At 39.9% G+C, this 13368-nt stretch overlaps 4 protein-coding genes across 7 annotated transcripts in view; 1 reads left to right on the top strand and 3 right to left on the bottom strand.

Annotated features, from left to right (window-relative positions):
* The window catches only part of srgap1a (SLIT-ROBO Rho GTPase activating protein 1a), a 109902-nt gene extending 105499 nt beyond the window's left edge, over positions 1–4403 (bottom strand). For 3 of the 4 annotated variants that reach the window (XM_015964963.3, XM_054733290.2, XM_015964964.3), the window contains exon 1: positions 4104–4388. In XM_015964963.3, the coding sequence (XP_015820449.3) occupies positions 4104–4167 (64 nt within the window). In that variant the 5' untranslated portion in view covers positions 4168–4388. Of the gene's footprint in view, positions 1–4103 lie in introns of all 4 variants that reach the window. The other variant, XM_015964962.3, reaches the window with a different exon arrangement.
* Positions 4404–5620: 1217 nt separating this feature from the next.
* Positions 5621–8474, bottom strand: rxylt1 (ribitol xylosyltransferase 1). Its single transcript, XM_015964961.3, has 6 exons — positions 8241–8474; positions 7911–8093; positions 7438–7540; positions 7000–7314; positions 6743–6913; positions 5621–6555 (listed from the first exon to the last, which is right to left on the bottom strand). Exons 1-6 carry the CDS (start codon positions 8386–8388, stop codon positions 6153–6155), a joined length of 1323 nt encoding a protein of 440 aa, XP_015820447.3. The 5' UTR covers positions 8389–8474; the 3' UTR covers positions 5621–6152.
* A 129-nt stretch (positions 8475–8603) lies between these two features.
* On the top strand, positions 8604–10072 carry LOC107389074 (cytochrome b-c1 complex subunit Rieske, mitochondrial). Its single transcript, XM_015964958.3, has 2 exons — positions 8604–8885; positions 9246–10072. The coding sequence occupies exons 1-2, from the start codon at positions 8774–8776 to the stop codon at positions 9854–9856; spliced, it is 723 nt and encodes a 240-aa protein (XP_015820444.1). The 5' UTR covers positions 8604–8773; the 3' UTR covers positions 9857–10072.
* A 140-nt stretch (positions 10073–10212) lies between these two features.
* On the bottom strand, positions 10213–12376 carry zgc:112052 (protein C19orf12 homolog). Its single transcript, XM_015964960.3, has 3 exons — positions 12238–12376; positions 11176–11336; positions 10213–11102 (listed from the first exon to the last, which is right to left on the bottom strand). Exons 2-3 carry the CDS (start codon positions 11333–11335, stop codon positions 10837–10839), a joined length of 426 nt encoding a protein of 141 aa, XP_015820446.1. The 5' UTR covers position 11336; positions 12238–12376; the 3' UTR covers positions 10213–10836.
* Positions 12377–13368: the final 992 nt, after the last annotated feature.

The raw sequence follows: 13368 nt of genomic DNA, 5'->3' as shown, positions 1-13368 counted from the left end.
TTTCTGCATAAAACTGCCAGTGTTGTGCCATCGTCAGTAAAAAAAAAAATCTGCACTGCATTTGAATTAAAATCTGCCATCGATATTGGCTAAGAGTTACCCTAGAATGTTCGCTGGTACCATATGATGTCACAATGTCGTTGTGAGCCCGTGTGTGCCTGTAAATGGCTGTGTTCGAGATGAGCCAGTTCTGCGCAGATTAGATCACCGGTGATCGGCGAGCAGTGCATGCCGGTTAGATTTGTGACCGACTTGACGCCGACTTGCTCTGACGTCATGCATACGTAGGCAACGATAACCTCGTGAGATCAAGGCGGCTGCAGATTTTGGAGCAAGGCGCTGCAGTTGCTCTCCACCGGCTGCAAAACCTAGAGGATGACGGGAAACGCCTGGCTCTCACCTGATCTAAGATCTGATTGGTTCATATTTTGATCCAAACATCCGGTGGTAGAACATGAAATGTTAGTTGGTCACATCTGTAAATCATGTTATGTTGATGATGACAACTATATAGGCCACAAAGAGAAATGTGTTTTGTGTTCTTTTGTCACGTTTCCTATGAGCACACTAAACCTACAGCTGATAACCTTTACTCATTATTACAGTCAGGTCTCCATATACAATATATGATATCCACAAGCACGTGAGGATGTGTTTCAGCTGCTAACAGGCACCAGAATTAAAATAAATAATTAAACGAGTATGAACTCTAACGCGATATCTTCAGCCATCGTCACCCCCGATCTACACATGTAGGGAAATCTGTCCGACTTAAATGCCGGCTTTCAGCCACTCTCCCTGCTGCTTCCGTCTGCTCTCGTCTGTTTTCCAGGCGAGGCGCAGCTCATCTCGAACACGGCCTTTGTTAGCGGCTCCGCCCTCTCGGTCTGCTAGGCAACAGCATTTGTTGCATTTTTCAAACAGGATGTGGGAGTGGAGTTATACACTGGTAGGGGGTGACTTGCACTTGAATTTTTTTATTTTGCTTTAGGATGTAGAAAAGGGCTGTTGGAACATATTTAGGAAGTGAATGTCAGCTGAATGACAACCTTAGCCGGAAAACAGTTGTGTCAGTCATTACAAGAGCTTTCAGACAGTCAGTCACCGTGGAAGACTGCAATAAATACCTTCCATCTTCTGACTGAACAGCAATCACTCAGTGCACGGCTGCTGGCATTTAAAAAACAACGGATGTTTCAAACGAAGTGATGCAAGATTGGTGGAAAGGTTTTTCCCAATCAAATCACAGGTTTTAATAGATGAGCGTGGGTTTTTAGCCACTGGATGACAGTCAGAGTCTTGTGTAAATTAGGCAGTTTTTTGGGTTTTGAGACAAAAAGAATGTGAGGCACAAGATCAAACACCAGCTTTGGCTGTTTTTCTTGTTTCTCTCGGGCTGCTTGTTGTTGAGTTTTTTGGAGTAATCGGTGTCTGTTCACCAGACTCCTGCCTCTGGCTGTCACATGGTTTCTGCTTAGGCTCTCATTATCACCCCAAATTCACTCGTAAAAAACTTCACAGCTGCAAAATCGGGAGCTGAACAGATATCTTATTGTGTGAGTGCATGAAACGTTTCATTATATAATTCAATGACTGCTTTTTTTAAATTGAAGATGTACAAAACGTTATCTCCTTAGCAGGAACGGTGGATGGCACAAGGGCCTTGCTGTCGTGCAAGTGGAATTTTGAACTTTTTGTTTGATTATGCAAAACAATTCCTTTCAAAGTGGCTGCAGAATACTCACTGGAACCTGTTTCGAATCATTTTGCATTTACATCATTAGTTTCCCACGACTAAATCTGTTTTATTCCAACCTAAAATGTGCAAAATGTTCCGTTAATTTTGTATCCAAGCAGCCTTAAAGTCACAGCCCTGTGAGATACAGGCTTTATTAATTTCCTCACTTAACATTTGAAGTTGAAATCGGAATTGAAAACCGCTTCACTACTATTCGGTCCTATCAAGCAACAGCAAATGTCAACAGCAGGTTGTTTTCGTCATCCCTTTGGCGTTTGGATGACAAATTGGAGCCTGCTTTACATCTTGCTCAGCATCCCTCATGATGCATCATCCTCTATTATGGGTTTTAAGCCCTTAGTCATGCTCACAGGGAAAAAAAAGGGTCCCGAGTGCTCCTTGTAAATGAGAACTCGAGCTCTGCCACGTGTAATTTTGTAATTCCTCATAAAGCACTGGATCCTTCTCTCTACCCTTGTTTTAAACCCAGGAGACCTCTGCTAACCTCTCCTCTTTAACAGGCTTTAAGGGTGGATACACGGGCATGAATGGGTGGTATTTCAGCCATCTAGGGGCACTGAAGAGCAGAGCTGGTTGGCTGGGAGCCAAATCCCCATGGTTACCCTGGAGCAGCAAGTGCCTCTTTCCCTGTGTGTGTGTGTGTGTGTGTGTGTGTGTGTGTGTGTGTGTGTGTGTGTGTGTGTGTGTGTGTGTGTGTGTGTGTGTGTGTGTGTGTGTGTGTGTGTGTGTGTGTGTGTGTGTGTGTGTGTGTGTGTGTAAACCACCTCTGCATGCATAGGGGTCTTGAAAGTGACAAGATAAGTTACGGTGGCATCATTAGAGAGTCTTGCACACCTGTAATTCACCTCCATAAATCAGAGCAAACAGCAGCGTTACGCCTAAAAGTGACAGACTTGCGGGGTTAAACGGGAAACAGAAAGAGTCTGGAAAACAAGAAAAGGTCTAAACACACACCAACAGGTCTTCTGGAGTGCCCTGGAGCAACTCCTTTCCTTTTTTTATTGCAGACCTTTTAAAGATTAAGATTTAAGTCACACACTGGTGTGGTGAGGTGAAAATTGTCTGCATTTGACCCATCCCCGTGGGGTGTGGTGAGCTGCAGGCACGGCTGCACTCAGGAACCATTTGGTGGTTTAAGCCCCCGATACAACCCCTTAAAGCTGAGTGTCAAGCAGGGAGGCATTGGGTCCCATTTTTATAAAGTCTTTGGTGTTACCCGACCTAGATTTTGGTTTCTAATCTGCCAGTCCCAGGGTGGACCACTGAGCTAGTCCATGTGACAGTGTGATAACACCAACAGCAAACCATAATGATCAGAGATGCACCAATTCTGGCTGTAAGGGCCAATAACGGTTTCCGATTTTTGTACAGCTCTGACCTATGAGAGAGGAGTTAAAGTGACAATGTGTAGTTTGTGCCATTAATCTCTGGAAATATCTATTGAAATGTTGTTGTAAATGAATTAAAAGATACCCAATTGTTGAAAAATATTGGCAGTTTCATAACATATAACCATAAAACCGGGTCGCCATATTGGATGCCATGTTTCTTTCTACAGAAGCCCTTGAGGACAGACTGTATTTACTGATTTGTAACAAACAGTTACAAAACTTTCAGCATTAATAAATGTTGTTGTTTTACACATTTACATATTCACTCTATGCCACTGATGAAGGGGAATCTGATGTTCTTGCTACTTTGCTGGAGGTTGCACTCCCAAGGAGTTTTGACCCTAATGGCCATCTGTTGGTAAGGTCTTGAACACAAAAAAAAATGCTTATCCACTGCTGCCTATCACCAGGGAAATACACACTGTCACTTTAAAACTAGCACGATTTGCCCATAACAAAAATAACTGTATGAAGAAGGAAAAATGTTAGACTTATAGCTGCAACGATGCATTTACAGACACACATCAATCTGATCTTTGAGATTCAGACTGACCGGTCATGCTGAGTCACTTTGATCACCAGTTGGTTATAAGTGCATCTCTAATCAAAATGCACAAATCAGGAAACATGCCATGCATGATAATGGTAAAGACTTCATAGGATCTATTAATGTTATTTCCCTGTATCTTTGATAACTGGTAGCACTTTTTGCCATCTCAAGCAGCATTTATGAGGCAAACTCAATAACCTTTTAAATAAATTGATAAATTGTGTAAATTGTACTATAAAAAATTTAAAAATCTTCAATTACAAACAACTTTAGACTTTTTGACAGTGTGTTATCCCTTGTGCCCCAAACCGCCATGACTGGATATGACTCATGCAGGTAGTGACGAACCAGCCAGGTCCCCGAAATCCATTTCCATTTCCAAGCCCACTTCCCACTTCCTTACCTTTGACTTGGCTCTCATACTCAGCAATGATTTCCTTGTCCTTTTTGAACCTCGGTGTGGACATTTTCTGTCTTCCTGTGCCTGGAGCTCTTTGTAAACTTCTTGCAAAATTGTTTGTCAACAAGCGGGGGATCCTAACGCAGCCGACGCATCTTAACGAGCGGAGAAATAAAACGACAATACAAATTAATTTAACTGTGCAACGAGATGCGAGTTTTACTACTTCATTGTTCCCTGTGGAAGCGAGATGAGCACAGAGCCAGGGCCGATGCGCAAATCCAGCTCCCAGCGAATCTCCGAACTATGTGGAGTGGAAACGGCGCAACAGCACAGCAGCAGAAAAAAGACGGAGAAAATAGTCGCGCAAGTTTCAGAGAGGGTTTCAAAAGCAACAATCGGCTTCCGAGACTAACTTCAGTCCTAGAGTGTGTGCGTGCTTTCTGGAAGTGATTTCCAGTTTGGGACACACTGACTACCCCCACCCGCTCGCTTTCCCCACGATGGTTTATCTCACCCCTCCCTCCCGCTCTTTCTCTCTCTCTCTCCCTTTTCCAACTCCCCGCACGCTCCGACGCAGACAGGGCAGGCCGACTGCAGCACCCTGCGCAGCACGCAGCAGCTGGAGGAAGGACCAGGAAAGGAAGGAAGGAGGGTGGGATCTGCCCACAGCCCAGTGGATACCAGTAGACTGACACAGAATCGGAAATGTTTCAGATAGTTTTGCTGCTGCATAAAACACTGAGTTCAGTGTTATGATTTTATTAACCATTGGAGCAGTGGTGCCACCAAGAAAGACGGATCTGGGGGGCAATGGCCACCCCACTGCCCACCCCTGGCTAGAAAGTCCTACATGCCTTTTTTTATTCATTTTTTTAAAGAGGTGATCAGGCAACAATTATTTTATTATTTATTTTGTTGTGCACATATTTTTGGCATCCAGGGTGCAACAAAATATTCGCAAACCAAGTAGGAAAGTAATGAGAATAAGATTTCTCTACGTTGTAATATTTACCAACTAGTCTACAATAAAATGATAAAAACTCCTAAAATTAAGTTTCTGCGTTTGGTTTTGATCTGCTGCCCCACGATTATTGGTGCCCTCCCCTTGAAAACTCTTCAGATTGCCTTTGAGGTTTTGGGTAACCGTTCATCATTTTTATACAAACCCTTCTGAGCATAAACTGAAAAAAAAAACTGACTGAATTGATACTTTTTTAAAATTGGGTAAGTTTGAATAAAAAGTTAATTATTTACAAGGTCGTGTAACATAACTTCTTACGCCTGGATGAATAAAAACACAGAAATTTGAACCTTGGGTTAAAAAAAGTAGCATTTAATGTAATTATTTGACTCATTATCCTGGACAGTTAACTAATAAAGGCTAATATAGCCTAAATAAAACTGATAATTTCCAAAAGAAACTGCAGTCTTGAGAAAACGACTTTACTGAGCCACATCAACTTACGTAGTTTAAATATTCAAGAGCGCCATCTGCAGACAAAACAAAGAAGCACACATTAGTTAAACTTTTTATTTCAGGACACGGTTTAGAAAAATCCATGCAGGACGACGTCACTGAAATGAATACAACTAAAGTGTTTTAATCGGTTTTGGGTGAAAAATCAATACAAGTCACACCAAGCACACTGATTCTCAAGATGTTAATACAAAAAGGATTAACTGGTTAAAAAAACAGAAGCACAGTTTCAATATTTGTTTTTAGTGTTTTCCAAGTGTTCATTTTAACTGCATACAAACAAAGATACAAACCATACTTTAAGTAAATGGGCTAAAAATGTAAAGGCAGTTTAAAATGTATAATCTCTAAATGCCTGCACATTCCACAGCTGTAAACATTTCAATTAAATAAATAAAATAATAATAATAATTTACAAACAATGGCAACTTCACCACTTCACTACAACGTAAGAGGTTTCATAATAACCTTTCTCAGATAGGACATCACTCAACATCACCAGGTTCACAATATCTGTAGTACTTATTTTTTCCCCACAAACCACAAAACAAGTAACATTAATGTTAACCCTGTCAGCCAGTTTTGAAAAAATTCTCTTCGATGACCTCAGTGAACCTCTCTTTCATCTGTTGACGGAAGCTGGCGTACCACTCCAGCAGCCTCCTCCTTCTGTCCACCCTCTGCTCCTGACTCATTCCCCTCTCCCTCTCCAAGATGGCCGGCAGTTCCTTCCAGTCACTGACGAAGATGAAGGGTGCCCCAGCAGCTTTTAGAAGACGAAGCGGAGAGCTGGGCCCAGCTGCACAGCTCCCGGGTGTGAGCACATCTTCCACCACAGGCACCGAGCCGTAGGAGCATGCCTCGTAGATGCGGTAGCACTCTGTGTTGATCCCTACTGGACAGAGAGTGAGCTCGCTTTGGGCCAGAGCGGTTTGGTAGCTCTTTAGACTGTCTGATGTTTCCTGGGGAAGCCACCTAAAGCCAAACCAAAGTCTAATCAGACACTTAGGCATCAAAATAAACATTTTTGGATGCATTCTCTTGAAAAACTAACAGTTAATGTACACAAGTTAAGACATAACATGAAAATCTACACTGATCCAGTAGATGGTCCTTGTCAAAACAGGAAATAAATGCAACAAGTTGTGGAATAAAGACTTACTTTTCCCTGGCAGCGGTGAGGCATTCCTTATCTAAACCAGACTGTTTCATCACCTGCATTAGTGTTTCCCTGGTGGAATTTTTGTAAACAGTCCCGAAGAAGTTGCAGAGGTATAGCCGGTTGGAAGTTATTAACTGAGCACTTGGCCTGATTAAAGGAAACTCTCTGTATCTACAAAGGGAAAAAATGAAACAGTATTTATGATAGACGTGTTTCAGTTCATCATAAAATCCAACCAAGCATGAACGCAGACATACGTGGCAACACCAAGGGGCCACTGGAAAACATCCTTATCATTGACCCACGGGCTGTCGTACACAAGAAACAGCAGATCCACAAAGCCACCGTTTCTCTTTAAATGTGGGGCGATCCAGTCGTTGTTGCATCGCTCGTTGCCCAGCAAGACCACAGCAACGTGAGCTACTGTGTTGGAGTGAACCAGAGCTTGGACGTGCTCCAGCCATCTTGTGGAGTAAGAGACCTTCTGCGGCTCACGGCCATTGAGAACAACAACCAGGCTGTTCATTTCCAGAGGAACATGGCCCTGGACCACAGCTGGACCTGTGTAGAAGCTGAAAGTAGTTGGAAGAAGAATTAATCCAAGTCTGTCTAAGTCCCCCCTTAATGGTAACAGTATGAAGTATGTCTAACACAAAAAGTTTGATGAAAAACTAAACATAACTGTGGTGTTTTACCTGAAATCGATTTTTCCTGACTGTAGCTCCCCCTCTCGCCACTGTGCTACCTTGTCTGTTGGGTTAAGAGGTCCTCCTAAAATATGTTCCCAAAGGTAAAGCCCTGAGAAGAGAAGATAATTAATGACATTTGCAATCAAAGTTACATATTTAATGCTAATGCACAGTATAAGTTTCACCAATATTCTAACAAGGGGCACAAATACATCAAATGTGCTCACAGTGTTCAGATTAGTCATCTATTTGTGAAACGTGTACAAAGAAGCTAAGAGGCATTTAACATTTTTAAACCCCCAAAATTTGTCTGTAGTTATGTAAAACCAGGTTCTGATCATCTTTTGGATCTTATAAAAAGTAATTATATTTTTAAAAGATGAAAAAAAAAACTTGAAGATGTTAAAGATGCACTGTAAATAAATAAATTAAAAAGCCCCAGGTTATGACAGTCTAATAAGACTGGATCCATGCCATACCTATAGCAGCTTTCCCCCAGATTTGGACCTTGTATCTTTTGGGTTTGTTTCTGTCAAGTTTAGCCATATACTCTTTAAAGGCTTGTCTCTTTTTGTTCAGAGCAGAGTTGTACTCCACCTCCTCATCCTCCCACGGATTCCACTCATCAGCAACAAATGGAGCACCGCCATCTCTGACACCGCCTGCAAACACATCACGGGCCCTACTTAGCTCCTTTGTGTGCATTTTATTTATTAAAAAACACAATGACTAAACAAAAAAAAATCACAATAGTTGAATATCTTTGAAGGAATTCTTTTCAACGAGATTAAATGTTAAAGTGAAATCACCCGACGGCGCTCCCGTCTCCTTCTTCACCACTCTGTGAACGCGGGAGATTACTTTGTTGCTGAAGAAAACATTATATGCGGCATAAAGTGAAAACGCCACGTATGCAAAAATAATAAAAAGAAACAGCTTTCTTTTCGGTATTTTCATTTTTCTTCGCTTATCTCAGGTTACCATTGTGTAGCGCGTTTCCGTACATTTCGTGCGACGACACTTGTTTACATCATAAGGACCCCGCGTTGGAGGTGTCTTAAAATGTGCCTGCCTTGATCAGACCTTTGGCATTTTTTTATTTAAGATTTTATTTTTTAATAATTATGTTGCATAATTACACGAAAAAAATGATCAGAATATTTTTTAAAGAGGATAAGGGACATTCTAGATTATTTTAAATAAAAAAAACATACACACGTAACAGGGACGGTTAAAGGTTAGACCATTTCTGGGAAGGCAGAAAAGAGTGGCGCGCGCAAGCTACTTTAGCGCAAGGTCGTGTCCCAAGCTACCGGGTTGAAGAGACTCTTTTTGGGGCAAAATGATGTCCACAGTCACTCGCCCCGGGGTTATTTTACCCTATTATCGAGCAACAAGAAACACCTTTAAAAGCCTGGTGTTCCCGGGAGCTATGGAGCTGTTTACCGTTGCTGGTAAGGCCGAGTTAGCTAGCTAGGTGACGTTACTACAAAACCTAGCTTGTAGTAGCTCATAACTAGAATTTTAACATTACCTAAAGTATTTAGTTGAGTGTAATTAATATATTTAAACCAAAGTTCCATAACTATTTTATTATGCTACTACTCTAAAGTACTTTTGAATAAAAAGTAATACAGAACCGTTAACTGCTTGTCGGCTTCTACTTTGTAAGGTTACATTTAACACCTATCCTAATTATATCGTTAAGGATTAAACGTTTAAATATGTAAACATTTGAAAGAATATTGTAAATACAGCTTAATAAGGTGTTGTAAAGCTCATTTACCAATGTTGTCTGTCATTTCTCTTTCCAGCCCCTGCAGGAACCCGTCTGGCCCACACAGACATCAAGATTCCTGACTTCTCAGACTACCGTCGCCCAGAGGTTTTGGATCCCAGAAAGTCTTCCCAAGACAGCAGTGACACAAGAAAGGCATTCTCCTACATGTTAACAGGCGCTACCGCTGTGGTTGGTGTCTATGCAGCCAAAACGGTCGTCACCCAGTTTGTCACCTCCATGAGTGCATCAGCTGATGTTCTGGCCTTATCCAAAATTGAGATCAAGCTGAGTGACATCCCAGAAGGCAAAAACATGACCTTCAAGTGGAGAGGAAAGCCCTTATTTGTCCGTCATCGTACAGAAAAGGAAATTTCCACAGAGGAAGCTGTGAACATCGGAGAGCTGCGTGATCCCCAGCATGACAAAGAAAGAGTGATCAACCCCAAGTGGGTCGTTGTTATTGGAGTGTGCACCCATCTGGGCTGTGTGCCTATCGCTAATGCTGGAGACTTTGGGGGTTACTACTGTCCGTGCCACGGCTCTCACTATGATGCTTCAGGAAGAATAAGAAGGGGACCTGCTCCTCTTAATCTGGAGGTTCCCTACTACGAGTTCCTTGATGACAACACACTCGTAGTGGGATAAATACAGATGCTGTCCCAGTTCCTCTCCCTAAAATTGCAATTAGTTGACTCTATTTATGATTTTAGGGATCTTATGTCTACTTGTAATTAAAAAGGTATTAAGAAATGCTCTATTGAGTTAATGCAGTTCAGCCTTGAGTGAGTCATCACTTATTTTGATTTCTGTACGTGATTACAACTGCTGCACCGAGATCAATAAAGTATCTCATCCATGCCAGTATATTTCTCATTTTTCGCTGCATTTTGTACGCATTACTGGGAATTCGAGACTGTTGCATAGAAAAAAAGAATCAATTCTGGTTGTAAACAGGAGTACCACATAAAAGGTAGAAAAAAACAAAAGTGGACTAAAACACATTTTAAAAATCTTAAAATATTTTTATTTGACATTTTTTTGCATGTCATCCCTTATGAAAAAGTCACAGCCAAGTCCTCAGAGTTGTTTTGACTTAAAAGTTTTTAGATTATATTGGAGCACTTGAAGGATTATTAATAAGTAAACATAATGAATTACGATTTGTTAGATGAACACTTTAAGCTTATTAGATGCACATGACGTACAAAAGGTTATGTAAACAAAAGCAGTAATATTCTGTTTTACTGAAATAATCCAATATACTCTAAACATTCACACAATGCAACTTGATGGACGGTTTGTGCCATTATATTCATAAAAGCAATTTGGCTCATTTTTTTCCACAATTATATCTTTGTACAAATATGACCATAGGCTGTTCCAATATCAATAAATCAAGTATTAAATTCACAACTTTTAAAGCCACGTAATATCACTTTCAGAGCATTCAGATACATAATAAATATTTTTACTAAAAAAGTGCACTTCCTTCACAGGCCACTTCAAATCCACAACTCCTATTCTTACTATGTTGCTTCTGCTTTACAGGAGCAGCTTATATTCTACTCAATAATCTTACTAGGCGTGTTAAACTTTTAGGTAGGTTATTAACCATGGAGACAACACTAATCCACGTAGTGCACCTCAGCCTGGAGCTCCTTGGTGACATACCCAATAAGAGCACCTGTGAGCTGTTGCTTCAGTGTGGCATTGCCCATCACCAGAGCAGTTAGCTGAGACAAGTCTGTCCACTGAATGTCTCCCAGGATGGCCATGAGATCATCATAAAGCTTCTGCTGCTGCTGAGGGCTGAGCTCCATGATGATCTGAGGTAGTGGTTTGAACTGTCCACTGGTGAGCCAGCATCCAAGGAGGCCTCCCACTGCACCACCTAGACAGGTTTCATACCAGATGAATGGAGAAACATCATAAAAGGTTCGTCCACATGGTTTTTCCTGACTCACCTACAGCAATACCAAGAGGGCCTCCAATCAGGCCTCCAGCAAAGGCGAGACCCCCAGCTGCTGCTGCACCTTTCCCAGATCCTGTCACTGTGGATTTTACCTGCTGATTGGCAGATAACTCACAGCACAGCTTCATGACATCATTAATGCGGTGACTCATCCTGTGGGTCAAAGTTAATAGTTTTAGACATGACGGACCACTGAAACGCTACACTAGTCAGATCAATGCTGTAAAACGATTAGATCAAAGATCCAAGCTTCTTTGGATCGTGTAGAAACTTAAAATGACAAAAATATACAGTTTCATTAGATAATAGTTTATGATTCTGATGCTTTTAATGATTCTTTTGGGGTGTTTTTTCTTCTTCTGGTGTGAATTTTTTGTAAATCACTTTGTGATTTGTCTTTTCTGTGATAGGTAGATGGACTTAACTTACTTTTAATTCAGATTCTTGCTACAGCTGCAACTTTTTTTCTTGGACATGGTTGGTATTTACGCTGAATGTTAAAAAAAGCCTAATTATATTGATGATGAAAACAAAATGTGTCGCTGAAGGCGTTACTGTTATAGAATTATAATATATATATATATATATATATATATATATATATATATATATATATATATATATATATATATATATTTACATGCATTTATATAATACAAAAGATGCTGAACGTTGTTCTATCAAACATTACTTGTTTTTATAGAACAGAATAGACTTTATTGATCCCACAGTGGGGAGATTTTAAAATTATTATTAAGTGTGAATTTAGTATAGAGTTAAAATGTTACTTAGATTATAAGAACTGTTGAGGTTTAAAAATCTAATATTAAGATATTTTACTTCAGATTCCCAAACTATTATTTTTAAAAAATATATACCCCTGACATTCGAGGGAATAGAAAAACAATAATAATACTTTATATTTATTTCTATATTTATGTACAGATTCCGTGTTATTGCATCAGAAAACATGTTGTGTAAAAAGCTAGCGTTTTTGCTTCCTAAAACACACCCAGACCTTTTAGTCGCGGCAAACATGATTTATATTCATTACCTTTCTGTGAAATTAAATCCTCAGTAGTGTCTTCGGAGCTTTACTTTCATTGTGTTATTACACACTTGTGTCCACGTTCTCTAAATGCTGAGCATGACTTCAGAGTTTTGCATATTTACGAGCCGCAATGCCTTATGGGAGAATGAGGTGTTGCGTTCATCGAACTTAAATAAGTAGGAATTTTGAGTTTCCTGACGCAAAGCTAAATAAAAGAACAAATCCAACTATTTATTTTCGTTTCAGCTTATGTTTTGATTTTAAAGTAATCGAAATAAAAGGAAAATATTTATGTAGGATGGGTAGCATCAAATACGATTACAATAGAATAGAAATAAGGCTTAGTCACGCTGACAAGGGTCGTGTTGTTCTTTTTCTGTTTTCTGTACTTCTACATTTTCATAATTATACAACTTTATTTGTGGATAATTTCTGTTGGAATCTACATTTATGATAAAAAAAATCTAATTTGTAACTTGTTTTTTTCCCCTTGCAGTCATCTATAATTAACTTTAAACTCAAAATCAAAATTAAATGATTATGGATGAAACATGTACTGATACTTTTGACCCATAAGAGTAGAAATATGAGTTCTCATGATTAGAGGACTAGGACAGTTGGGGTCAGTTTCATTTCTAAAATTGTAAATAAGATTAAAATACATCTGCATGCAAATCCCTTCCCTGACCAAGGTCAATGGGGCTGAAACCTGTTTTTATTTGACTAGCCATGAAACAATAAAGTATTTCTACCATCTTCATTTTCCTGATGGCCTCAGACCTCTTTTTTCTTAAGCTATACCTGTATGCCTCAATAAAAGAACACCTGAGGTATTCACAATCTTTTTACATCCCATAAGCACACCATACATTTTTGCTGTTATTGTAGATGCTGCTTTTATAACCAGACACATTCATGAATGAATGTGTATTCTGATTGTACATTTCCATTTTAAATGTGTACACTTAATAAAAATGAAATAAAAACATAAATACAATAACAAGGTATTTTAATAAAATAAAATTATATATATGTGTGTGTGTGTGTGTGTGTGTGTGTGTGTGTGTGTGTGTGTGTGTGTGTGTGTGTGTGTGTGTGTGTGTGTGTGTGTGTTGAAGAATTTTCTGGTGTGAG

The sequence above is a fragment of the Nothobranchius furzeri genome, chromosome 4, assembly GCF_043380555.1.
Source record: "Nothobranchius furzeri strain GRZ-AD chromosome 4, NfurGRZ-RIMD1, whole genome shotgun sequence".
In the NCBI taxonomy this organism is placed as follows: Eukaryota; Metazoa; Chordata; class Actinopteri; order Cyprinodontiformes; family Nothobranchiidae; genus Nothobranchius; species Nothobranchius furzeri.
Note: the sequence above shows the minus strand (reverse complement) of the source record. Positions and strands in the feature narration are given on the sequence as shown.